The 25,574-nt window shown below is 54.6% G+C and overlaps 9 protein-coding genes across 9 annotated transcripts; 4 read left to right on the top strand and 5 right to left on the bottom strand.

The window, feature by feature from the left end:
* Nucleotides 1-511: 511 nt before the first annotated feature.
* On the top strand, nucleotides 512-1,744 carry HER10_EVM0010022 (uncharacterized protein; the record flags this gene model as incomplete). The annotated part of the gene is made up of 1 exon (XM_035479492.1): nucleotides 512-1,744. One exon carries the CDS (start codon nucleotides 512-514, stop codon nucleotides 1,742-1,744), a length of 1,233 nt encoding a protein of 410 aa, XP_035331756.1.
* Nucleotides 1,745-4,442: 2,698 nt separating this feature from the next.
* On the bottom strand, nucleotides 4,443-7,471 carry HER10_EVM0011867 (major facilitator superfamily transporter; the record flags this gene model as incomplete). The annotated part of the gene is made up of 12 exons (XM_035483162.1): nucleotides 6,561-7,471; nucleotides 6,451-6,506; nucleotides 6,374-6,395; nucleotides 6,235-6,314; nucleotides 6,093-6,174; nucleotides 5,986-6,039; nucleotides 5,699-5,929; nucleotides 5,584-5,637; nucleotides 5,354-5,513; nucleotides 5,206-5,296; nucleotides 4,906-5,151; nucleotides 4,443-4,833 (listed from the first exon to the last, which is right to left on the bottom strand). Exons 1-12 carry the CDS (start codon nucleotides 6,708-6,710, stop codon nucleotides 4,443-4,445), a joined length of 1,617 nt encoding a protein of 538 aa, XP_035331887.1. The 5' UTR covers nucleotides 6,711-7,471.
* Nucleotides 7,472-7,781: 310 nt separating this feature from the next.
* Nucleotides 7,782-8,771, bottom strand: HER10_EVM0012491 (HORMA domain-containing protein; the record flags this gene model as incomplete). Its single annotated transcript, XM_035481885.1, has 2 exons — nucleotides 8,040-8,771; nucleotides 7,782-7,982 (listed from the first exon to the last, which is right to left on the bottom strand). Exons 1-2 carry the CDS (start codon nucleotides 8,619-8,621, stop codon nucleotides 7,782-7,784), a joined length of 783 nt encoding a protein of 260 aa, XP_035331935.1. The 5' UTR covers nucleotides 8,622-8,771.
* Nucleotides 8,772-9,032: 261 nt separating this feature from the next.
* HER10_EVM0006575 (PI31 proteasome regulator) lies at nucleotides 9,033-10,498 on the top strand. The gene is made up of 2 exons (XM_035476158.1): nucleotides 9,033-9,394; nucleotides 9,452-10,498. The coding sequence occupies exons 1-2, from the start codon at nucleotides 9,211-9,213 to the stop codon at nucleotides 10,405-10,407; spliced, it is 1,140 nt and encodes a 379-aa protein (XP_035331540.1). The 5' UTR covers nucleotides 9,033-9,210; the 3' UTR covers nucleotides 10,408-10,498.
* Nucleotides 10,499-10,580: 82 nt separating this feature from the next.
* Nucleotides 10,581-13,359, bottom strand: HER10_EVM0010278 (glycosyl hydrolase family 2; the record flags this gene model as incomplete). Its single annotated transcript, XM_035479743.1, has 3 exons — nucleotides 10,581-11,656; nucleotides 11,707-13,157; nucleotides 13,226-13,359. 3 exons carry the CDS (start codon nucleotides 13,357-13,359, stop codon nucleotides 10,581-10,583), a joined length of 2,661 nt encoding a protein of 886 aa, XP_035331773.1.
* A 552-nt stretch (nucleotides 13,360-13,911) lies between these two features.
* Nucleotides 13,912-16,822, bottom strand: HER10_EVM0002751 (prolyl oligopeptidase). The gene is made up of 3 exons (XM_035482908.1): nucleotides 15,736-16,822; nucleotides 14,721-15,668; nucleotides 13,912-14,666 (listed from the first exon to the last, which is right to left on the bottom strand). Exons 1-3 carry the CDS (start codon nucleotides 16,225-16,227, stop codon nucleotides 14,019-14,021), a joined length of 2,088 nt encoding a protein of 695 aa, XP_035331300.1. The 5' UTR covers nucleotides 16,228-16,822; the 3' UTR covers nucleotides 13,912-14,018.
* Nucleotides 16,823-17,874: 1,052 nt separating this feature from the next.
* Nucleotides 17,875-19,924, top strand: HER10_EVM0001702 (uncharacterized protein). The gene is made up of 2 exons (XM_035471442.1): nucleotides 17,875-18,816; nucleotides 18,892-19,924. Exons 1-2 carry the CDS (start codon nucleotides 18,566-18,568, stop codon nucleotides 19,601-19,603), a joined length of 963 nt encoding a protein of 320 aa, XP_035331228.1. The 5' UTR covers nucleotides 17,875-18,565; the 3' UTR covers nucleotides 19,604-19,924.
* A 135-nt stretch (nucleotides 19,925-20,059) lies between these two features.
* HER10_EVM0004193 (EAP30/Vps36 family protein) lies at nucleotides 20,060-22,072 on the bottom strand (the record flags this gene model as incomplete). The annotated part of the gene is made up of 2 exons (XM_035473845.1): nucleotides 20,060-21,893; nucleotides 21,972-22,072. 2 exons carry the CDS (start codon nucleotides 22,070-22,072, stop codon nucleotides 20,060-20,062), a joined length of 1,935 nt encoding a protein of 644 aa, XP_035331399.1.
* A 573-nt stretch (nucleotides 22,073-22,645) lies between these two features.
* Nucleotides 22,646-25,538, top strand: HER10_EVM0007186 (GANP/Nin1/mts3/eIF-3 p25 family protein). Its single transcript, XM_035476750.1, has 3 exons — nucleotides 22,646-22,965; nucleotides 23,030-24,296; nucleotides 24,351-25,538. Exons 1-3 carry the CDS (start codon nucleotides 22,884-22,886, stop codon nucleotides 24,562-24,564), a joined length of 1,563 nt encoding a protein of 520 aa, XP_035331579.1. The 5' UTR covers nucleotides 22,646-22,883; the 3' UTR covers nucleotides 24,565-25,538.
* Nucleotides 25,539-25,574: the final 36 nt, after the last annotated feature.

Raw genomic sequence — 25,574 nt, 5'->3', positions numbered from 1 at the left:
TCAGCGTTGGACGTCCAAAGCTGTACGTCAGTCGCATTGGCTGTGGATAATAGGTTCATACCCGTATCAGCCGGTGCATTGGCTTGTGACTTCATGGCAAGCACACCCTTGCGTTGCTGTCGAAAGTGTTGCGCTCATCTCCTGTGGCGAGCTTAGGTTGAGGCGACTGGACATAACGTGCCGGCCTTATGAGAGGGATGCAGCCCATGCAGTCTACTTCCCATAGGTTGAGCTCTACAAACGAATCAACGGGTGAAATTCTGAGTTTTAGTTAACGGATAGCTCACGATCCTTGGACAACTGGCAACGCTATGTCGCCATCTAAACTGGTTCGGGCTAACAGCAAAGTAGCGCTGATGAGAGACACTAGCAACCACGTGAAGACTTACACGCAACCCAGCTTCATTCTTTCTTGTCTACCTTAAGACGCGAGCACAGCCCTTGGTTGCAAGTTGCAGAAATGAGACCCGAGATCATCATGATCTTGCATGGAAGCCATCGATAGCCCCAGATGGCGGCAGAAGTCCCCAACTCACTGAATTGGGTATCCTTCGTGACGGGCATTCTCTCATTCGCTCTCACAACTCTCAACTTGATAGCCCTTTACGGTAATTTCGTCGCAACAATAAGATCGGCGCCCAACGAAATACGAGACTCACTAGGGAACCTCAGACAACAACTCTGCGAAGAGAGACAAGCCCTACGACACCAGTCTCGAGAAATTCGCACAAAGACGAAGCTGCGCCAGCGCATCTACAACCTGAGCGACCGCCACGCCAGCCACGAAGCCCGCTCCGCTCTCTCCTACGCGGAACAGACGCTGCCGCTGCACTACCTCACCCTCCGCGACCTCTGGCGCACCTTCAAAGAGCTCGAGCGGCCGTTCCTCATCGCGAGCGGGTACCGCGCCGAGGCCATTCACAACGGCGCGCCGTGGGGCGAGGGGGATCTCGACGAGAAGGTCCGGGCCGATTTCGAGAAGCACGGTGAGCAAAACAGTTTTGCGGACTGGAGTGCGGTGTACAAATGTGATTTTGCGCACCGTTTCATTTGGTGGCAGATCAAGGACGATGTAAAGAAGCTTGGGGACGAGGTTATGCGGGTTATGGCGAGGCGGACGGAGAGAGAAGTGACTTATACGCGCATGATGGTGAAGCAGATCTTCCAGGGTGACGGGCCGGCGCAGATTGTTGACGTCCGTCCTCCAAGACGGCCTCCTGGTGGAGGGGGAGGTGGTGGTGGAGGAGCCAGGAGGCGTATGAGCTGGGGATCTGGGCCTGTGAGACGGAGTCCGATCCCGATGAGACGAAGTCCTGCTCCAGTCAGGAGAGCTCCTGTGCCTGTCACTGTGAGACCGCCACATCACGATCGATACAAGAAACACAACGAAAGAAGCTCGAGTTCTTCCTCCTCTACGAGTACAAGTAGCAACAGGGACAATCAGGCGACGAGGCGGGGTATGGATGTGCCGAGACGTAGTGGTTCGGTAATCAGCGAGCATAGACACAGTCACCCAAAGAGTGATGCCGCTACTATCGGAAAGCATCAGCATCGCCCGGACCATCAGCCACAGGCGGGAAGTAATCGATGGGAGCAGTTTCGCGGCAGGCCTTCGCGGCGATATGATCTTAGGGAGTACTTTGAGGGTCGGGGGCGGGATCATTCGAGGATCATAGAGGTTATTCCTGAGAGCGAGATTGACTACTTTTCACCCCGGTCGCGGCACAAGAACGATGGGAAATGAAGTAACTGCCTTGATAACTTGTAGATTAAAGACAACCTGAATAAATCATAGTCTATATTCTTGAGATTATCCCATAGACTGAATAAGCTGGCGTTCAACTGAGCCGTGGACAAGATGGGGCGATAGGTTCCAAGAGATGTAGGCTAGTAGTGCAGTCCCGATATTCGGTAGGATTCAAGGTGGAGAGGCGATGGTACGACCGCCACAGGCTAATTGGCCGATGTGTCTTGGCATTTGCAGACAAAGACCACTCGGTGAGTGTATTGATAAGTCTAATATCTAACTCCTGCCATATCTCGCTAGTTTCTCATTGTCTCCAAGATCTCCCGAGCATCCATTGTGGCAATATCACTTTGTGATCACGCTCAGAGCCAGCCGCCTTACTTTCTTCATTTCCAGAGCTTGGTTTCTGCTTCCCGTCTTGAGCAGCCAGCAGGCTCTTCCGAATGTCTTCGGCTCGCGCCAATAGGTTGTGTTTTCTTTCCGAGGACATGGCCTGAATTCCGTGCGACTGAATCCACAGCGCAAGTTCGTAAGAGGTCATCATTGTGAAATCGACCACATCTGCTGCAAGCTGACTTCTCGATCTGAGGTACGTCCTCTTGGCAGAACCGAAGGTCTTCCAGGGGCGGGCATGATCCCTTGGCACATGCATGCGCCTTTGGCTGCATTTGTTGCAGTGCTTCGACATGGCCAGGTAAACTCCTGATGACACTTCAAATAAGGGCTCCTCATCTAGTCGACCAGTCGATGCATCCCTACACTCCCCGCAGACGATGGGAAAAGTTTCCGAGTCGCCTTTCGAGATGTCCACATGCCTTCAGAACTCTTCATTAAGTTGAAGTCCAAGTCTCCCCATTTTGCTATTCTTGGAGCTCTTCGCGTATAACCTCGGACCGTTTATCAGCTGGTCCAAGGGATCACAGATATTGAGCCCAGCCCAAGGATAAGGCTGAAGTTCAATGTCTGGGGGCAGCCTAAGAGCTAGCTCGCTCAGTGGCAGTGTCCGGAAGATTAGGGCGGCGTACTCTTCGAGAATTGTCAAGAGTAGCTGTTGTCGATCTTTTTCAATCTCGGTGGCGGGTTGCCGTGGCAACTGTGCAAATCTGAGCCAGATATCATTCATTCCCCTCAGAACCCAAAAGGCAATATGACTGGAGGGCAACTTTTCATGATCCCCGATGTTTCTCTCGGCTTCGATTCTCTGCTGGAATTGGGACCGCTCCCGGGTGTGCTCTCTTATACGTCTTTTGAGGAGCTGCGACTGGCCGGCATATATACCGGCAGTATTATTCTGGTTGCAGATGACATGAAGATACACTGCCCAAGGGCAAGAGCCGTCGGTTGCATATTCGTACTCTTTCACCCGAAGGAGAGATTCCGACCTGATTTTCTCACCCTGCAGCATGGCAAGGATTTCAGGGTTGATAACCTCCAGTATCTTGGACCGAAGAAGGCCAGGGCCTCCTGATTCCCGGACAAAAACGTCGCCTCTTCGAGATTCTCTTAAGTGCTGAAACCTTGAAGGCTCCTGAAGGCCATGAAGAATGTGATCGAGGATTCGTAAGTATTCAGGCAATTTACTGCGGTTGGCTGGATACGACTATCATCAAGAGTCAGGCATCTAGACATGTTATGCGATTACTGTGACTAAGCCAACTTACGGACGATGATACCTGAGCCCTTTGCATCCATTTTCAAGGATGGCGATGATCCAAAGCGTTCTTCGATAAGCTACTACTAGACCTGTCTGACCAAAGGCGCAAGTATCTGTACCCAACATGTCGTATGAGTAGCATCCTTAACACAGAAAGTGTCGTCACCCAACGTGTTGATGGGCGAAAGAGTGGATTTGGCATAGCGGCAAGCTCGTGTTGTATCATCTCGGTCTATTGCAGTCCTGAAACTATCAATATTTGAAGAAAGTCCTCTACGGATATAGAGTCAAGACCCAAGGGCTGTTATTGGAACGACTGAGTAGACAACATAAGTCTGTAGCATAATTATCAAGCAATGGCACCCGACTTCGAGACTTCAATCTTTCTATTTCAAATCCGGCGGGTTGCCCTTCACTTCTGCTTTTAGTTTTCAATACGAGTTGCAGCATGAAGGAGAATTAATGCACTGGAAAGCCAAAGTATTGTATAGAAATCTTCGTCCTACGAGATCTAAGGAACTTGGTCTTGAATACTGAGTGTCAGGGAGACCCGTCTCAACGCTGAGAATAAAGTGGAAGGAACGCAAGGTCTTCACCGCGACAAAGAACCTTTCCCCTTACGCCGAAATAGAGAGACGAATATCTTTGTGCCGTTTTGAGTTGAATGCCCGGGGGTTAAGGGGGAAAGTAGCCTGAACTGCTTTGTATAAAGCTTAGATGGGACCATGGAACTTGAAAATTCATTGTGGATATAGGTCAATCACAATAATACTCTAGACAGCAGAGACATTGGAATAATGCCAGCAACAGCGGACAGAACTGGCGTCAGGGAGGTTTTCATATACTACGTGACCCCAATGCTGCAACGTTGAATGGGATGTATCTCGGTGCTCCTTTGGGAAGTTTTCGGCACAGAGGAGCATTCGTATCCCTACTTTGTTTTCGGCCATTTGAGTGCGAGGTTTCGACTTCAGTAGACCGAGCATCAAAGATCCTTCCATCATTTGTAAACTACACTCCGGCTCCTGTATTCCTCAGCAATCAGGGCTTGTCTTGAAACTTTCCCAAAGCCTCTTCACCAGCAACAGTGCTAGAAATCTCCCCACTATCTACAGACTTGACACCCGAATGCGCATTATCAGGCTCGCCAGTCGAACCTTCCTTGACCGCCTCCTTCGCCTTCTTTTTCTCCTCCCACTTGAAAGCAAAGTGAATCCCAACGAAAATGACAGCCGAAACCAAGGCAAAGGCGAGGTAGAGCTTCGCGCCGATACGCCAGTGCGGGGCCTCGGATGCCGGGAACGCGACAATGGGGATGAAGGCGCTCATGATGTAGGCGAGGACGGTTCCGCTGGCGAAGAGGACGGTACGCACCTCGGGCTCGCCTTGGAGGTGGGCGGACGCCCATGAGCAGAGAAGCATCGTGGAGACACTGATAGAGTTAGATTGGTTATTCAGGAGCTTTTGTGCAGGTCTTGCTTACGCTCCGATGTAGTTCATATACCAGCCAGCCATATAGGCTTGTTGGTTACTGGGTCGTATGATGAGGATGATCTGTGAAGTGATGTTGATGACCTGCGTGATATTAGCCAAGCAAGATGAAGTCTGAAGATCCAAGATGATTACTGAATGCAGAAGTAAGAATGGCAGTCGAACACCAAAGTAGTCACTGAGACCACTGAAGAGCAGCTCTGCCACGAGTTGGACGGCTTGGCCGATGATGGGCAAGTAGTTGAGCATGGCAACAGAGCTGGGGGATCCGTCAGTGTGTCCTTGAAGTTCTAAGAGCAAGGCCAGTACTCACTATTTGACCGATCCATCTGCGTTCTTCAAAGACTTGAGCCATAAGTTGAAGTAACTGGCTGGCGTAAAGTTGCCGCCGATGGGCCACGCGACTGTGGTGTGTAATGTCAGTATAGATGCTGAAGAGTAATAAGACTGTCAACACTCACTAGCGAAGGCCCATAGTTGCCAGAAGCTGAAACATCGAACGAAAGATTTGATCGTGATGCCAATCTGAGGCTTGCGGCCGACCCTGCGAGCACGGGCAAGGGCAATATCAATGTGCTTTTGCTTTAAGTAGAACTTTGCAAGGGGATTCGGGCGTTCGGGCTTTTCGTTGATCAGCGATTCTGTTTTCGGTACCCCATGGAAAACTAATGGGGAGCACAAAAGCACTCACGTAGCCGGGGAGAATGAAAAACGCAGCGAGAGCTACGGCTATGGTACAAACACCCTTGAAAGAAGTCAAGTCAGTCATACCAAGCATCGGCTTCAAGGACTACGCCGCAGCTTACATTGATTATGAACGCCCAGCGCCAGCCAGAACGTCCATGCAGACCCTCAAAGTTTGTTGAAAGCGCCCCTTGCATCGCGCCCGAAAGCATCGCCCCAGCTGGCTGAGCAATGTTGTAGAGACTCATGCGTAGGGCGACCTCGTGGGGCATGTACCACTGGCTGATGAGGGTAAAGTAACCGGGCCAAGCAGTGCCCTCAAAGAAGCCAATGAGGAAACGAAGGCCGTAAACCTGCTTCGGAGTCAGCGATACGCTGGATGCGATGCATTGGGCCGGGGGTGGATTACCTGCTTCGCGCTGGTGACAAGTGACAGGCAGCATGTGAGGATACCCCAGATGAGCTGTGATGTCACTTAGTATGTCGTCGCGTAAGGAGGTCTCTGTGAAAACTAACTTCGCATGCTGGCAGCCATTTCGAGGGGCCAAAGTGGGAGATGATGATGCATGAAGGATACAGCATGATCATGTACCCGATGCTGCATGGCACATCACTATTAGATTGCGACTCTGATGTCCAGTAGAAAGTGCAGGCTCACTTGAAGAATGTCGTAAAGTAGTTAAGCTCGTTCCCCAAGAGGTTGATGTCTTCTTTCATCCCTGAGACGTATGCATTGCTCTAAAGCACGTCGTGTCAGTATCTGTATTTGCCAGACTGTACAGAAACCGAGCTCATACGATATTTGTCTGGTCAATGTATCTATCAAGGGGTGTCAGTTTTCACCCTATTCGGCAGAAGCTCAGTCAACACTCACTTAAACATGTAACCCAAGAAACCAATTGTCAAGAAGAACAGATCCAGGCGCCAAAGCTGTACAATAGTTCAGTTACTGCATTGACCGCACAAAGCATGTCGGGAACCTACGAAAGCCCTCTCGTCTTTGGGATCAATATCATCCTTTCGATTGCTCGCGGCCGGTGTAATAACACTTTCAGATCCGGAGCCGTCGTCTTTTTGCTGGGCCGGAGGCAATTCAGCCGCAATTGGTATTGGGTTTTGCTCTGGAACGCCCATTTTGGTTCTGTTGCAGTCCAACGATAAGCTACAAAAACTCAAGTCTTTTAGGAGCAGGGTCTACGCAAGAGGATTCCACTTGGCGTCGAGAAAACTCGACAACCTTTTGCTGGTGTACTTATATGAACCAACAAGAAATACCTGCGGCAAAGACCCGCGAATCCTTCATGATGATATCAAATTAAGAGGCGAAGACGTGCTTCGCGTGGTGTGGTGTGCTGGTGGAGCATCCCGACGACCTCGGACTGAGGGGGTTGACTACGATTCACGACGTTGCATGCTATCCGTAAAGGGTTCGAGGGCTATTCCTTAGATGTGTATTGTACAGAATCCAGCTTTTTCGAAAGGCCTTCGTGGTTCTTGGTCGGAGACTGTCCGTCGGTCAAAGTAGCGCCGGCTATCTGTGCCGAAATCCAGAGGGGCGTTGACGGCGACCTTGCGACATTGACAGGGGAGAAGACGTAATACGCCCAACGCGAGCCACGGCCAGATAAGCACCAGCGACTCTCCGCACACGCCTCGTCGCCGGATTTTGTGGTTATTGAACATGCAGTTTTACTGTCGCAATTCCACCGCAATGTATTACTCCATGCGGCTTCTTGCATGTTCGTGTCGGCGAGAGCCCGACGCTCAAGGCTTGATGGGCAATAATCAAGCAAGCGTTCAGCTCGCATGCCCTTCTACTAGCAACAAGGCGCCACGCCCGTTGACTATTGGAATACTTTTTCACTTCCCCAGCCCTGCATGTTAAGAGGTGGTCTAGAAGGGGCCGCACGATGAGTTGAAAAGTCAACAACGTGAAAGTTTTCGGATGCCCATTTCCACCTCTTTCGCAGGAGTTGAGATTGACGTTAGAGTCTGTATGGCTCTCATAATTGAGAGGCTTTAGGAACTCTCAAATTTGTCCCAACAGTCGTCTATCGAACAATGGCCGCATAGAATTGAGTTTTGGCGGCCCTTGATACTTCAAGAGAGCGCGGCAAACTTGATACCCTTGATCCAGTGTTACTGCATTGATGTTGACTTTCACTGGGCACGGCATCGGGAAAGAACGTGAAGTGAGCATTATCCTCATGAAAAGTAAGAATCTTGAGTAGAAGGTGGCGAAGTTGGAGGTCTGCTTTCTTCAATCCAACACTCGAAGAAGAGTGGACCGGCTTCGACGGAACGAAGTGGTGTAGTAGAGGCGCCTCCGATACTTGGGCCTGGTACAGGGTTCGTCTTTGAGGCAGGCTGAAGCGCGGGTTCGGAAGGAATCCAAGGTTGAGGATGCTGATTCAGATGTCAGTCCACATGAAGCTGACGAGAATTAGGAGATATAATGCCTACCCCTATTGGCGCGGGTGCCTCGTCCCGGAGCTCAACAGCCATGGTAAAGGTACATCCCTCTGGCAATGGCCCCTTCATCTCGGCAGCATAGGCCAGACGCCTGAGGGCTCCTCTATAGGCCTCGTTCACATCAACCCAGTTTACCGAGCCGTCATCGTCGTCTTCCTCACGTCGCTGAAATCTCTGCGCCTGGCCGAGCTTCTCCTTGCCCTTGCCTGTAGCCCAGACCGGGAAGTTGGTGACGTCAAAGACCCATCTCTCGACGACAGCCATTGTCTCTGCGGCATGGATGACAACACAGACTTTTGAGACGGCACCAAGTGCAAGCTGGTCCTGTATGGCAGCTAGGGCCGAGTTGATCCATTCGCAGAGGGCTGGATGGCGGGATTGGGGTACTGGCAGGTTGTGGGCTTTGGTCATGAGAAAGGTCTGTTGCGGGTAAAGACGCCTGTAGTACAATATCGTATGTATCGTGAGCGTGAGAAATGTTGTAAACGAAGTCAGGATGGTGTTTGCTTGCGGTCGCGGGATGGCCACTGGTGGTGCTGAAGCCGAATCTGGTGGTCTTGAACTGGAAGACATGGCTTCTGGTGAATCGATCAAGCAGGATCACGCTTTCCCGCTAGACGAATATTTCTCTAATGGTAGAGCGATATGGAAGCTCGGTCTCATGTGTACGGATCACCGTGAATTGGTAGGGGCGCAGAGAAAGGGAAGAGTCGCGGTGGTGATGAGGGCCACGCGACGGGGAACGATGCGACCTCCACGCCATGTCACATGATTGTAGATTGCACGTGGTTTTGCCTTGCAAATCCAGGCAGCAGGGAGGCCGCCGACGATTGGTTGCAACGGTGCGGGGCTATCCACTTGTAGGGCTGAAGGCAGCGAGTCTCTGACGCCACTCTGCGAACCCCTCCAGCCCCCAGCTGCGACCCAAAGCTTGGGCTTAGCTCCCTCCTGTCCCCGGGACGTTTCTACACTTTGTCAATCGCTCAGCATCCGTCTGTAAAGCCCAACCCAACACCAAACAACGAAGCCCAACACCGTCTAAGCCCCATTCACAGTCTACATAAGCGTTGAAGCATCTCCCAGACCTCTCTTCGAACCTCACCATTTACAAACACAAAGACGTAGAACTCAGGAATCAACCCCGCATCAGCACATCCCCGCCATGGCGAATCCACTCACCTCGCAGTCTGTACTGCAACAAATGGCAGAAGCCCTGCCTACCCACCCCAAAGGCGACACCACCTCCGACATTAGCAGCGGCTATGAGCTCCCTGCCCTTCTTACGCATGCCTGCATGGCGTCCCTCAAGTTCCGTCTTCTGGGATTCGACGAGGAGAAGAGGATAGGTATGGCTACTGTCTTCGATAACTGTGCTCCAGGACCCCAGTTAACACCCACCGCAGAAGAAGAAGTCCAAAGCCTCGCCCCGCGTCTACCAGCATCATGGAACGCCGGCTATGGCTCTCTCCGCTTTGTTTACGCCCACAAGCAGTCGTCCATGACGTCCATTATTCGGATTAGCAAAGTTGGCGGCAAAGTCGAAATCAGCGGGCTCGCCGTCGGCCACGATGTTATCCACAGATTTGAAATCACGACGAAGGACGTCATCAACAACGCAAAGCTGCCTTTGCGCATCACACTCACCAAGGACGGCTCCGAGGACAGGAGCGATCTAATCGAGAAGCTCAAGGAAGCTTTTGCATCAGAGTCTGCCGTTACCAAGCTGATTGATCAATTCAAGACGGAGATTATCCAAAAGCTCATTCCCAAGCTGCAAGTTGAAGGCTATGAAGAGTCTCCCGATGACAGGGACGCAGCGGAGAACGCACAGAGAGAAGGCCGTGCCCAGGCCGGTCGTCCTGGACGGCCAGCACCCGGTGACCTGCCTGATCCCGCGCGCCCATACCCCATCAATGATCCTCTCGCCCAGCCTCCTAGACGACCCATTCCTGCCGGAGACTTCCCACCGCCTGGGTTTGAAGACGAGTATGAAATCAACAGACCCCCTCGCCCACTGGGGGTTCCCGGTCGATCACCCTACAACATCGGCCACGACGACCTCAACCCCCCTGGTCTTGGTCCTAACGACCCGCTGAGAGCATCTTTCATCGGTGGCGGCGGACTCCCCCGACCTGGAGGCGGCGGTGGAATGCATCCCACATTTGATGACCCCCTTTTCGGAGGGCCGGGTGCTCAGGGAGGTGGCGGCTACGACCCCCAAGCGCCGCCGGGTGCCAGATGGGACCCCCTTGGTCCGGGTGGCATGCCCAGACACGGCGGGGGACGCGGGAACCCCTTTGGAGGCTCCGGCGGGTTCGGGGGAGGGTTTGGTGGAGGATTCGGAGGAGACATTATCTAGTCAATGGCGCTTTCGGGAAGATTGATGATTAATTCAGATTGTCTCGAGTAGTTGTAATTGTACGCCCGTAATGAGTTATGACAAAATGCCCAAATTTGAACACAGTTCCCCTCTTCAAAACTCCTTTCATATATCTTAGTGATCATCTCGAACTATCGTAACTATGCCAGTGTCTATGCAGACAACCCCAAAGACGCCTCGGGTGCGCCCAAATACGTCCACCGCACCTTCTGCACATCGTAATCATCAACACACACAACCCTTTCCTCACCCGGCACCACATCGAACCCATTATCACTCAGCTTCATCCAGCGCTCTTCCTGAATGATAAACCCCTTGACTGGCCTCTCTGCAGAGACAACCAGCCTCCCATCCCTCACCTCCACACGCACCTTGCGGTCCGAAAAGTCGATATACTTCAACGGCTGCGGCCACGCCGTATCCTCCGCCACAGCCTTCCCATCAACAAACAGCGTTGCATGGATGACAAACGGGTCATCCTCCTCCAGATGAAACGGCACACTCGCGTCCCCAAAGTTCTCCTTCAAGGCCTCGACCTTATGCTTCTCAACAACCTCCGTCGTGGCGTTCCCCTCCGCAACAACCTTCTTCTCAATCCTGTCTCTAACCTCCTCACCCGTCTCGATAGAAATGAACCTCACCACGAGCTCCCCAGCAACAGCGTCAGTCTTCGCACTCGCAATCCACACGTCAAACTCCGTGCCCCTCGCAGCGAGCGTCGGATCAGCATGACACTTGGTCCACTCGTCAACCCTCCTCCCAACACCGACATCAACCCCCCTCAACGCCCTCCCAATCGCATAAAAAGCAGGCTTCCTCACGAGCCAGTAGTCCACAATCGCCCAGCTCACCGTCGGCCAGCAATCATTCAGCTGCCACACCAGCGCGCCGCCGCACCCCCTCTTTCCGGGCGTACCCCAATCCCGCCGCCAGGCTTTATACGCAAAGGTCATGGTCTCGGCCTGCATTAGCTGCGTGAGGTAGGTGAACCATTCGAGGTCGTAGCTCACGCGGAAGTTCTCGACAACGTACGTCATCATCCGCCGCTCGTGGTCGTAGGCTTTGTTGCGGAAGTCGAGGGCCATGGAGCCCGGGCGGCGCTGGGCGGGTGAGGTGAGCATTGCGGTCGTGGTGGTGAGGTGCGGGTAGCCTTCCATGCCGAACTCGGAGACGAAGCGGCCTGTTAGGAGGTGAGATTCCTGGTATTTGTTCATTGCGCCGTGCCAGACTGATTGTGTTAGCCTACGTGGTCCAGGAAAGGGGTTAAAGAAAACTTACTATTCCACTGATGAATATCCCCAACAGTCGGATCAGCCGTAGGCTTCCCATCACCCCACGGACTACTCGGATGATACACCGTATGCGGACTCTCCTCCTCCACAATCTTGGGCAACAAATACTCATACAGATACCTCGCTGGAAACCCGGACTTCAACCACGACTCCGGGTCCTTATCCTCCTCGAACCGGTACTCGAGCTTATATCTCTCCTGCACCTGATAATCCTCGTTATTCCCCGCCCATATCACAATACTCGGATGCCGCCTCAACCTCGCCAGGTTCTGCCGCGCCTCCGCCTCGACGCTGGCCAGGAAGCTAGGGTACGTCGGGTAACTCCCGCACGCGAAGCAGAAATCGTGCCAGACCAGCACCCCCAGCTCGTCGCACGCCTCCATTAGCGCGGAAGACTCGTAGACGCCGCCGCCCCATATCCTCAACATATTCTGGTTCGAGGCGACGAGCTGCGCGGCCCAGGCGCGGTACCGCGAGGGCGGGATAGAGGCGTGGAAGCTGTCTGCCGGGATCCAGCACGAGCCGCCGGCGAAGACGTCGGTGTTGTTGACGCGGAAGTAGAAGGATTTGCCGAGGGCGTCGGGTTCTTGGATAAGTTGCGCGCGGCGGAAGCCCGTTCTTTGGGTGTGCATTGCTAGTGGTTGCTCTCGCTCCGAGACGTCTGATGCGTGGTGGTGGAGGGTCGTCGTGATTGTGTAGAGTGTCTGCGGGCCGTTGTTGAGAGGATACCACAGCTTCGGCTGCTCAAGCTGAAAGTCTGCCTTTGCCGTCCCGTCCTCCGCAACAACCATACGCTTCTCCAAAACAACCTCGTCTCCGAGGCTAAACACCACCGCGACCTCCTCCGCGCCGGACCCCTGGGTCTTGACAATAACCTGCCCCGACACGCTCCCCAAATCCGGACTCACCTCGCTCTTGACCCAAACATCATCGATCCGCGCAACATACCGCTCCAAGTACACAGGCTTCCAGATCCCCGCGGTAACGAGGATCGGACCCCAGTCCCAGCCCCAGTGATACTGCGCTTTCCGGACGGGGATGCGGCCCTGCTCCGTCTGCCGGGCGATGAACCTGTGCTCGTTGGCGTGGTCCTCGACGAGCTGTCTCCCGCGGAGGAGAGCCGAGTCGAAGACGATTTCCAAGAGGTTGGTGCGGTCACCGTCTGTCTTGAGGTGCTGCGTGACGTTTACGCGGTGGGAGAGGAACATGTTGTCCGAGGTGAGGATTTGCGTGCCGTTGAGGGTGACGGTTGCGAAGGTGTCTAGACCTTCGAAGACGAGGTCTGTTACTACCGTGGTGCCTGGTACCTCTGCTTCTGCTTCTGCTGCGGGTGTGGTGAAGTCTGGCGGTGTTGGGAAGGCGAGGCGGTAGACCCAGGTTTTTTCTGCGACCCATTGGACGGCGAGTTCGTTCATGTCCAGGAAGGGGTCTGGGATTCTGTGTTTGGGATGTCAGGTTCGTCTTGTTTCTGGCTGTAAGTGTACGAGGCGAGGGGGCGAATTTACTTCTTGTTTGCCAGCAGAGCGACATGGACTTGGCTGGGAATACTAGGCACAGCGAGCCATGCCTCCTCCGAGGCGTCATCTTGCTGTTTGAACGTCCAGCCTTTGCTGAGCTCATACCAGATGAGGGATGCCATCTTGGATGTTGCGACTCAAAGGTTTCTATCATGTAAGATGTAGTAAACCCTTTCAGTCTGATATGCCACGCCTGCAAACAAGATCACTGAGACATCGTGAAACTAGGCAGTTGAACGACGTGACTTGCGCACTGTTATATATAAAACTCGCAAAGCTACGATGTTCCCTCTTACACGGTCCGGCTGAAGACCGGGGGAATCGGGGTCACCTTCCGGGGCAAGCTAACTCTCCACATTTTGAGGAGCTTCACGTCAACCGATTGGGTTACGGCGTCGAGACTGAGCTCGGGGTAGCACCGTCCGGAGCCGAGTGGATGAACGGGCTACCGTAGTACTGCTGAAATGTCCGGTTAATTGGTGGAAGGAGACGGAGGTTTAAAGTCCCCCGTGAGATCCACTTTTGACCTCTGATGCGGCGATTTGAAGTCCCGATGGCTTGGTTGGGGGTCTCGGGGGTATATGTGCCCGATCACCAGCTGCACTTCCAACTTCAGCATCGAAGCGTCGACTTAGATGGAGATATTTTCGGATGAGAGAAAGCGTCCATCTCACCTGACATCTTGGTACTTTGTCATGTTGGTCCATTCATTGTTGCTAACTGTCTCTCGCCGTATAACTTCATCGTATGTAGACTCCATCTCCGTCTCAGAAACACCCTTTCAAACCCTGTTCTCCCCTGTAAACCTCGCCATCCAGTCAAAAACAGTCTTGTGCCAAACCATCGAGTTCTCCGGGTTCAGCACCCAATGGCACTCATCATCAAACGTCAAGAACCTCGTCTTGACGCCCTGGCACATGAGCGTATTATACGCAGCGATCCCCTCCGTGATAGGACACCTATAATCCTTCTCGCTGTGAATGATCAACGTCGGCGGCGCGTGCCTCCAATTCCGCAACAGCTCCGGCCGCGCCGGGTTCCACCGCTCCATCTCCTCGGCATTATCCCACAAAAACGGCGGGCCGCCGAAATCGGGCCCGCCGTCGACGACGTCGCTCTGCAGCATGAACACGGGCAGACTGAAAATGCCGTCGTGCCAGACGGAGCAGGCGAAGCGGCGGATCAGGTCGTGGCCGTTCATCCAGGAGATCATGTACCCGCCGTACGAGGCGCCCGCGACGACGGCGCGGTCCTGGTCGAGGTAGGGGACTTGTTGCAGGTGGTCCATGAGGCGGACGAGGTCTTGGAAGGGGGCGCCGCCCCAGGAGCGGTAGATGCGGGCTGTGAAGTCGACGCCGTAGCCGGTGCTACCTGCGATGTTGGGCGCGATGAGGACGTAGCCTTGTTGGGCCCAGAGGGCCATGTTCCACTGGTGGTAGGTGTTAGTCGGGGGTTGGTATGAGAGAGAAATTGTGTGACTAACCCTTGTTGACCATGAATCCGTCCAAGATGATTCCGGCCCGCCGTGAGGTAAGAGAATCCAGGGATACTTCTTGGTCTTGTCAAAGTTGGCCGGCTTGATGATGAAGGAGTGCACAATGTTGTCGTCTTCGCCCTCGTACCAAAACTCAGAGACCATGCTGTGAGACAACCCGTACTTTGCGCCGTGTTTCGTAGCCGACGACACAATCTTTGGTGCCGTGTTCAAAGAGACATCGATAATCTGCCACAGACTGCTGTCAAGGAAGCTATTACTCGTCACTAGGACTTTATCATAGCTGCCCTCCTTGAGAGGATAGAAAGCCGAGACGACGCCGCTCGACGTCAGCGTCGTCGCTTCGGCACCGTGACGGAGCTCCACGTGCGACAGCTTCACCCGTCCGCAGTCTTCCGTCTGCAAAAAGATGGCGTCAGAGCTGCCTGCGAACTCAAAGCCCTTGGGCGGCAGATTCGGGCCCTTGCCAAAGATCATCTTGTGCACATCATAAGCGCCAAAGGACGCAGTGTGTCCCATATACAGCCTCGCGTCCGCGGGGTTTTCGAGCGGCTCGTGCAAAAACGCAATCTTGGAGCCGTCGGGCGAAAACCTCACGTTGGAGTAATACGCCTTGGCCTCCGATATGCCCATGACAAGCGGCCTCGGCTTGGCACTCGCGGCGGCCGAGAAGGATGTGAGCGGGACGTAGTAGACGTGAGAGGCGCCCGCGTCCTCCGGCTTCAGCCCGGCGTCCTCTGCGATGAAGGTGATGCCTTTCTCACTGACGTCGAATGCGTCCGTCGGGTCGCTGACGTCGTACATGCCCGACGGCGCCTCGAGACGGCTGCCCTTGATGGCGTTTTGGAGCTCGCCTGCGACGCCCCATTTGCCGTGCGCGTTGACGAGAGTCGAGTACCAGAGGGCGTATTTGTGAGGTTTGATCAATTCGTTCCACTAACACGATATTAGTCACGAAACATGTCACCGTTTTGCGCCCGCCAAACCCTTTCTCCCAACTTACACGCCTCATGTGGTAATCGTCAAAGATGCGCCCCGTGGATCTCTTCTCCTCGGTCTTGTCATTGAACAGAGACCCATCGGGCCCGACCAGCCCAGCAACGACGAACCCGACACTCCCATCACCCAGCGCCTTGACCTTGAGGGCGCTGATGGGCGCGTCGTACTCTGCAGCGACGTAGTGCTCCTTGGCCGGCTCGGCGCCGTTGGCGATCCAGATCTGGGTGGTGCCCTTGTCGCCAGACTTCAGGTAGACGATGTCGCTCGCTGTGCCGGGCAGCCAGAGGGCGTCGTGGACCTTGTCGTCGTCGGTGAGCTGATCGGAGGCGCCGGACTCGACGTGCATGAGGCGGACCTCCTTGAGGGTCTTGTTGTCGTCGAAGCTGTGGGTGGACTGGGTGTAGAGGATGAGCTTGCCGTCCGGGCTCGGGACGGCGGGGCCGCGGCGGGGTGCGCTCAGGAGCACCTCGGGGGTGAATTCCTTTGTCACGCGCATGTTGGACCGATTGACGGTTGTGAATTTGGAATGTAGATGGTATTCACAATTGGGGGACGAAATGCAACGCGATGGCCTCAATACGGTGAGATGAAGTCAATTGAAAAAAGCTATGATGCTGACACTTTGCTGCGAGAGGATCAGACGCGGTTGAAAAAGGCAGCGGTTTGACCAGACGTACGAATGAGGGTGACGCATGCTGTCTCCGGGGACGCGACAGCCCTTGTAGGTCGACACGTTAAGCTTCCAAAGTTCCCTTGAATTTGTCCGATTGCTTACCTTCCTCTTACCTTCCTGCTTGGGCCTCGGGGCGGTTTTGGAGACGGCGAATATCTTAGCCGGCTCTGGAAGTAGACCTAGGGACGAATTGGATGGCATGGGATGTGCGCTGTGTTGCCCATGCTGGTGCCTGTTTGGCCTAACGTATCTGCATTCGTATACCTAAGGTAGAGTTAGGTGAAGAGGGTCGTAGGTAAGCAAGCACGCAATTCTGTGTGAAATCGATCTTGGGTATCTTCAGAGGATTGCCGTGCTTCCTCCCATGTCTTTTTGTAGCGTCTTCAAGCTTGTTGATTCGGATTGAACGGCCTCTGAGCCCCGGAGCATTTCATGCTGGAGAGACATCCGCCAAGAGGAAAGGAAAGGTACAGAAATGGGTACGTACTCCAACCACGCGGCCCCCCGGCTTCTTGGGTGAAAGCTTAGCTAAGCCGCGGAACGTACTCTCACAAGTCCTAGGACCCACCGGTCGGGTCGGGTACGTAGCGTGAACCCAATCATCCAATCCTAGAGCCCCGAGGTTGGGTGGGTCAGTGTCGCTCCCCCGGAAGGAAACCGGACGGCCAACGGGAGAGTAGCCGACGAGGGGACCCACTCTTGGAGATGCCTCTAGGCGGGCGTCTTCTCTCGTTTGGTCATTTTAGGTGCATGTCCGAAGCGAACAAACACTTTCGACACTCAAAGTCATGCCATCATGCGATTTCTGGGCTGCCCACATGTTCATATGTCAGGACTCAGGACTCAGCCAACGCGGACGGTATCCGTGGACCGTTCAGTTGGTCAAATCACTTGGAGGCACTGGTCCCCATCAACAGGAGCCTCCACCAAGCGAGTGACCCCGTGTGACCCCCACCAATCACCAAAACGAGCGTCTCCCTTGGTGTTTACTGGTCCCGTCCCATGCTTCCCGAGTCCGACTCACGTCCCCCAGGGCCCCAGCTCTCCAAAAGTGCGCCAACCCCCCAAAAGACCCCCATTATTTACAGTGGCTCGGGATGGGTTCCTGCGATGGAGACATTAAAGAAAAATGCCATGTCCGTTCAATCCACGGAGTAGACTCTACAGAAACTCCTGGAAGAACCGTCACACGAACTGATAACGAGCCGGAGATCTGTATGGCATGTCTTGCTTAATTGCCCAAGGCAAAGTACCTTATCTTCAAATGTCAAAACATTGTCTCCCTGCACTTTACAATTACTTGACTCTTAGCTAAGGTAAAGGTACGAAGTAGATGTAGATACCTGTGGACATTCCTCGGGCCCCATCGTACCGACTATCTCCGACTTCGGTCTCCAGTAAGCTGAAATTTTCGAGCAACCATTCGTCCACCCTCATCCGTAGCACCATGGATGTGATACGGAACACCTTGCGGTAGTCCACTTTATTTTATCTCATGGGACTCTACGAGCCCAGGGCTCTGCTATTTTTTCCTTTCTGCCACGGACTACGGTCCCGTCCCGGGGGTCGCTTGCCTGACTCTGGGCTCCTCGAGACGGCCATAATTGGGCGCGTCGTGCCCGGCACCAAGGTCGCAAAAAAAGCTGCGTCCCGGGCTGGTCTGGTTTCTACTCTCTTCACTGCCCATGGGATTTGTGTCCATAGTGTAGCTCTGCCATTACCATAGCTCTTGTCCTTTTTCGTCCTGGTCTTCCCTTGTTCTCTCTCTCTCCCATCTTCTAGTAGACCACTTTCCCCATTACCTTTGGTTTTTCCCCCGCCTCATCCTTCCTCTTGAGGTCAACTCCCCCAAAAAGGAACCTCTTTCATCCCATTCGTGTGTGTCGTCCCGTCCTTGGAGAGAGCTTCCTTAGCTTCCCCAAAACTCCGACCTTCGCGACGTCACCCACGCCGATACGTCACCTCCTCCAACCCCGAACCAGTCTATTGACATCACCCGTCGCAAACCGAACGTCGGGAAACCACCCGGTACAGCGCAATCGCTGCCACCCCCCGCCGCCTGCGAAATCGATTACCAGGAAACCCAACCGAAGCATCGTGAGAGCTTCAACCTCCAACTCCTCCGAAGCTCCAACACACATACACACACAGCTACGCTCGCATGGCGGAACGAGACTCAAGACCACAAGGGCTTGCCGCCGCCGCTGCCGCATCCGCACCCGTCACCCCAGAGCTCAAGATCAAACCCCCAAGTCCGCTGGCGCTGGCCCAAAAAGTCGACATGGAGTCCAAAATGGGCGAGGCAAAGTCAGAATGGAACACCAAGAACCTGGGCTTCCGCCTCGGCACCGACTTCTTCAGCGCAGCGTGCGCCGGCACCTTGGTCGCGCCCCTGGTCTCCATCATTGACCGGTAAGCAGCCCTCTTCCCTCTCTTCCCAACTCTCCTACACCTTGGAGTTTGCTCCAGAAACTGACTCTTGAATAGTTCCATCATGGAAAACGCCTCCGGCCGCCGCCCCCTAGGCGAATGCGTCCGCTCCTGCCTAAAAGAACTCCTCCTCCGCCCCCACGCCGTCGTCTTCTCCAAACCCTTCGCCCTCATCTTCGCCCTCTACGGCGGCACCTACCTCACAGCAAACACCCTCGACACCGCCGCCTCCACCATCCACAACACGCCAGCCTCGTCCGTCACCTCGGGCACCGCCAAATTCGCCGCCTCGAGCACGGCAAACATCGGCATCTGCATGTACAAAGACCAAGTCTTTGCGCGCATGTTCGGTCCCCCCGGCGCCACGCCCCGCCCCGTACCGATGCTCACGTACGCGCTCTTCACGCTGCGCGACTGCATGACCATCTTCGCGAGCTTCAACGTCCCGCCGAGGCTGGGCCCCTGGCTGAACGAGCGGATGGGCGAGGAGATGAGGAAGAAGGTGAGCGGGTTGACCGTCGTGCAGTTCGCCGCGCCGGCCATGGTGCAGCTCGCCAGCACGCCGCTGCACTTGCTCGGGTTGGACGTGTATAACCGGCCCAACGCCGCTGCTACCCCTGTGTCGTGGCAGAACCGGTGGCAGTCCGTGGCTAAGAACTGGGGTATCAGCACCATGGCGAGAATCTGCCGTATCATCCCGGCGTATGGTGTTGGCGGTGTCGTGAACCGCAAGGTGAGGTTGAGTCTCATGGACAGAGCGGAGAAGTGAAAGGATCCGAGTACATGAGCCTGTGTCCCCTTTTACCTCCTTTGGAACGTGGTTTTCCCGATCAAGAGCTACCTGACGGGTGACCAGATGACTTGTTTCTATGTTTACTGAGAACCTCTCTCTTTAGCAATGGTTCACATGGGGCGGCGTTTCCGGGCTTTTCCTTTGGCATTAGATGGGTTCAAGACATTGGGAGGCGGTACCAAACCCAGACCGCCGGGTTCAAGGAAACTGGGCATCTTACATAGAGACGACAGACCGGGAGAAACCCCCAAAGCACACACACACACACACACACACACACACACACACACACACACAAAGACACACTTGTAGAATAGTAATGCGCGCTCTAATCGTCTGCAAATCGCGCCAGCCAGGTCGAACCTAGCACGGAGATAGATATATATATATCCAAGGTTCAGTGTCACACAAAACAGCTAGCTTTCCGCAATGTCACATCAACCCACTCTCTCTAAGCGCCTTCATGACCTCGTCCTCTTCGCGATGCTTCCTGCGCCGGCGGTGCTTAGCATCGCCAACGTCAATGTAATTCTTCCAAAACTTGAGCCCCTCGATGCCGTCCTCTCGACAGACCACGCCCCTTTCTTCAGCCATCTCCAGCTCCTCCTCCGCCACGCCGATGCTCCAGCCGAACCGCTCCGCCGCATCCCGCGCCGTCACCCCGCGGCCAAACTGTCGCCAGTCCCACGCCAGCTCCTTGTCCGGCGGGAACTCGTGCAAGTCGTCCAGCCAGGACACCAGCGCCTTGATCGTGGTCTCGTCGGTGCGATCGCTACTCTGTACGACCAGCACACCGCTCTTGAACTTTCGCAGCCGGACGGGCAGTTTGAGTGACTCCCACATCTGTGAGGCCTTTTCGAAATCCATGGGGCTCACGAGCTCGACGCCGCCCCGGGCGCGGTTGAACATGGCCCACAGGTCTACCAAGTTGATGATCCCGCCCGCCTTTTTCAAAACACCTCGCGCGTCGTCTGTGAGGAACTCTGCCAGATTCCTCGACAACTCGGACAGGTACAGCGTCTCGGAGCTGCTCCCGCCTACAATATCCTTGGTCGTCACGAGACCGAGCTGGCTCGCCGATTCGGCTAGCAGAGCGTTGGCCTCGGCGCCCGTCCCGCCGTTCTGTCGCGCAAACCTCTCCGCGAGGGCCACAATCTCTTTGGCAGAGGCCATTAGGGCATCCAGATCCTCGAACGCGCTGCCAATCATCACCTCGTTGTTCTTGCGCATGTCGAGCCCGCGCTGCTCCAGACCCGCGATGCCCACGCCCTTGGGACGCCCAGGGACCGCCGCGGGCGCGCGTACGAGGGCGCCGTTGTCGTCTATCGTGCGATTGCTCTTGGGTACGGGCGGCGCGCCCTGCAGAAGCCACTTACGCTGCGTCAACGCGCCCTTGAGTCGCTCGTAGAATATCTTCTCTCCGCCTCCGCGGAAGGAGATTTTAATGTTCTCGGCGGTATCCTGACCGGGAGAGGACGTTGTGAGGACTGGGCCTGGAGACTCTGTCCTTTGCGTCTGCGCCTGGGTAACGACTGCCTGGGGCAGGTCTTGCGATATTAGGGGCGCCCCGCACATCTCGCATGACAGCAGGGACGGGTGATTTGAGAACGTGCATCGAGGGCATTGGAACGTCGCGCTTGGATCTGATGGCTTCGGTGGGACGCCGCCGTTGATGTTCGAGGCCGCTGGCCAGGGAGGCGGAGGCCCCGCGTTGTCGTCGGGCCTGTTGGAGGTCGACCGAGGGCGCATCGCGAGGGGCGAGCTGACTGTTGGGCTCGAAGGGGTGGCCGGCGGGGCACGGCTGGTCGCATTCGATATAGAAGCCTTCAGAACGTGCGCCAACGTCGGCTTGATGCCGCAAGCAAGACATGGTGGCAGCGGGGTATGTATGTTTGCCGTCGTTGGGTCAAAGTTTGAAGGGACCGGGTTGGAGAAGCTGCAGATGGTGCAAACCCAGGTTGCTGCGCTTGCTGGTTCGGGTGGCGGTCGGTAGGGACCATCGGCTCGAGCTGGTGACCCCGCGCCATTTCTCCCAGGTGTAGATATCGCAGACGCTCTAGTCTGAAGCGACGAGCGTTTTATTGGCTTGGGAATCAGGGTGATCTTCGCAGAAGATTTCAGGAACCCCGCGTAGAACTCATATCGATCAATGTCTTTCAGATCTAGGGCAACGGAGTGCTTGCGCGGCTCGTCCTTGTCGACGTAGCAGATTCGGTGGGATGTCAAGTACACCTGGCCGTTTTGCTGTTGAGGTAATTTGAACTTTCTGGAGGAAGAGCATCTCTTGTTAGTGTACTAGATCATGACGAGAAGAGCGGAATAGGTTCAGAGCCATCGTACTTACCCTTCATAAAGCCCAACATTGTCCTGGACGAACAACAAGACTTCATCCGGTAGGTAGGAAGGCCGGAGAGCGGTCGTGAGGTCGATGTGTTTTAGAAACATCCGTCATATTACTCACGAGCGTACTGAGAATATTGAAGCTCGCGCAAAACTAGGGTTTGGTTGGGAGGTGTTGAAGTATGGCATGGGCTGTTTGCCGCGGTTTGTCGCATACGTCAGGGACAGTCTCGGGCTGGTTCGAGGAGTGGATCGGAAGCCGGATTCGCAGCTATTTCAAGGGTTGCGCATGATTCGAGGGTAGAAGAGAAGAACTCCACAGGTTTTGAAACACTGAACCAATTTCAGTAGAATGTTGTTGGGGCTGAAGAAACTCAACCAACAGCTTCTATGCCAGGCGTCAGTTTATCTCTCTCGCAACACAACTGCCCCATGGAGAAGCACCGGTCGAGTGGAGGGGGAACTGGACATTGAAGGTGGGATGTCGCCGACCCACTATAGCGATAGTCCCTTTTTGTTGCTAGCGGTGTGCATCAGGGTGCAGTGGTGCACCTAGGCATGATGCATTAGGTAATCACTGAGGTGGCGCCCTGTCATGCCTGTGCCAGTGACAACCAAAGTTTCTGGCCACAAGGCACAAGGGCACTGTTTGGCTCGGATCTCCACTATTATTACCTGAAATCCCGCACACGGGCCACCGTCATTTTGTTACCGCCCTCACCTTTCACGGCTTCTTCCCGACCTCACTTCATCCTTTCCCCCCCCTTCCACCACCACCGCGTCTTTGACTCTTCGACATTTCCACGCCTTTCTCGGTCGACTCAACCACGAAAGATCGATAGATATACTTGTTCTTACCGATCAAGACTAATTTCTGATCCAGAAATATTCAAGATCGATCCTCGCAGCCCTCACAATGATGCCAACTAGCTGGCCTCCGGCACCGCCTCCAGGCGTTGCCTACGGAGCACCTCCCGCCAACTATGCTTACCCTCCCAGTGAGTTTTTCCTCCTCTCAGACTGACTGTGTTCTGATCTGATTTACTGACCCTGATTTCCTAGATCCAGCATACACCGCAGTCCAGGCTCGACAAAGCTTCGGCCAGTATCCTCCCCCACCCGCTGCACCTGCCTACAGTACTTCGCCGCCTCCCTTGGCTGCTCCCTTCGACCAAGCTGCTCCTGTTGCTCCAGCCCCGGCTCCACGAAAGGTTGAATGGCCACCCTCCGTCCGCGATTACGTCCAACGGTCTTTCCTGCCTCACAACATGGACCCCTCCGTGCCACGCCCCGAGATTGAAGCCAAGTTGAAGGAGACCATTTCCCAGCACATGGAGAACGGCACTCTCGAGTCAACCGACTGGGAGAAGATGCCCTTTCCCTCCGATCTGATCCGAAACGAGCGCCAGTCCCAGCTCAACTCCGCTATGAACGTCTCATCTCCATTTGCATCGCGATATGATGGTTCAATGTCTGCCAACCCCAAGAGAAAGTCGTCTGATTTTACCCCGGATGAAAAGTCTTCTGCCGTGCCTTGGCGTACTACTAACAGCAACCGATCCAACGCACTGGAAGACCGAATCACCTTCGCCTCCCCCGACAAACGCGCCAACCTCGATGAGCCACTGCCCAAGTCAAGTAAGTTCCAGAAGCAGTTGGAGAAACGTCAACGCCGCTTCGATGGCGGCTACAAATCCTCGTACCGATCGCCCAGCCCTCCGCCCTCTGATGGACCCGTCGTCGGCACCAGCGAGACTCTGGAGAAGCGCTACTTGCGTCTGACCGCACCTCCCGTGGCCTCCATGGTTCGGCCCGAGCGCGTCCTTCACAAGACGATGGATCTCCTGAAGAAGAAGTGGAAGAAGGAGGGCAACTACTCTTACATCTGCGACCAGCTGAAATCTATGCGGCAAGATCTGACAGTGCAGCGGATCAAGAACGACTTTACAGTCACCGTTTACGAACTCCACGCTCGAATTGCGTTGGAGAAGGGGGACCTTGGTGAGTATAATCAGTGCCAAACCCAGCTGCGTACTCTGTACGCAAAGGGACTGAAAGGAAACCCCATCGAGTTCAAGGCCTATCGCATTTTGTACTTTATTCACACTGCCAACCGTACCGGCCTGAATGATGCCTTGGCAGATCTAACCACAGCAGAGAAGGAGGAGCGACCCATCAAGCATGCGCTCCAGGTGCGGTCCGCTCTTGCCTTGGGCAACTACCACAAGTTCTTCCAGCTTTACCTGGACACCCCCAACATGGGTGCGTACCTCATGGACATGTTCGTCGTTCGTGAGCGTCTAGCCGCTCTGTGCAACATTTGCAAAGCGTAAGTCCAAATCCCTATCCACAGTATGGCATCACCTTACTAACTTGGACATAGATACAAGCCAGACGTAAAGTTACGGTTCATCACTGAGGAACTCGGCTTCGAGTCCGACGTTGATGCGGCTCAATTCATTGTCGACTACAATGGTCAGCATCTGCTCGAGGAACGACAAGAGTCTATTGCTCTCTTGACCGGCAAAGCCGGAGCCCTCTTCGACTCCGCCAGAAGCGAGGCTTTCCGCAAAGTTGACATCAAAGGACAGATATGAATTCCTCGTCATCTCTGTTCTCATCACAAATTGCTCTACACAACTTCTAACCACCCCTACCGCCGACCCCAAAGCCATTCGCGAGGTCTTGCTTCCACTCCTCCCTCCGGTTCTCATTTCAAAGTCCACAGGCTTCGATCTGTGGACTCGTTCCTCCTCGTTTCCTCTTTCTTCTCTTGTTTTCCTACCGACAGTTTCACAACATTGGCGTGTCGTTTTACCTTGCATCACTTGCGCCCTTCGAAGACGTCTAATACCAGTTCTTGGTTACGAGCTTACGAATTATCGATTCCTACCTCGCTGCCCGCCCCCCTTCTGATGGCATTGACGCTTACGCACAGCTCCACGCAGCGGGGACATCTTCGGTTGTTTCTCGAAGACAGCGCTGGATGAGGGGTGCGATGCATGCGCAACAGTGGCTCCGCCGCTGATGATGACCGATACTACCGGCTTGGTGCTGGTCTTGGGCTCTGGGGGCTTTATAGGCATGATACCCGTTCGCCCTGCTTTAGCAGAGGCAACAGGATGGCGTTTGAGCGGAAAATACATGGGATCTGTCTCCATGACGGCTAGATGGCGACTGGAGTTTGTTCTGGACGTTTGCATATACGTCACTCAGCTTTAATGGAAATGTTGCAGGCTGCCTTATGTAGCCTGGTAGCAGTCCGGTCTACAGACCTTTTGGAATCCATACATTTGCTACTTTTCCTCTATGACGTGCAAGATGGTCCTTATTTTTCGTTCTTGATGGCTTCAACGGCGGTTCTCATACGTCTTGATGGCAATCCCAATCTTGTCCTCGGTGCTTTCCTACCATTGGCTGTATAGGGTATAGCTGCAGCGAAAGCAGAGTTGATGGATCTCACTCATCCATGAACAGTCGGCGCCACAAATACGCGATCCATTTCCCAACAGGCCCCCGTGCTGGAAGAAGACTTGACATCTCGCGGCCTCGGGTTCCATACACATCGGCCAAGGTCTCGTCGAGACCACCTGGACAACGTTCATCG

This window comes from Colletotrichum scovillei (assembly GCF_011075155.1).
Source record: "Colletotrichum scovillei strain TJNH1 chromosome Unknown Contig00007, whole genome shotgun sequence".
In the NCBI taxonomy this organism is placed as follows: Eukaryota; Fungi; Ascomycota; class Sordariomycetes; order Glomerellales; family Glomerellaceae; genus Colletotrichum; species Colletotrichum scovillei.
This window is presented reverse-complemented; position numbering and strand designations above follow the sequence as displayed.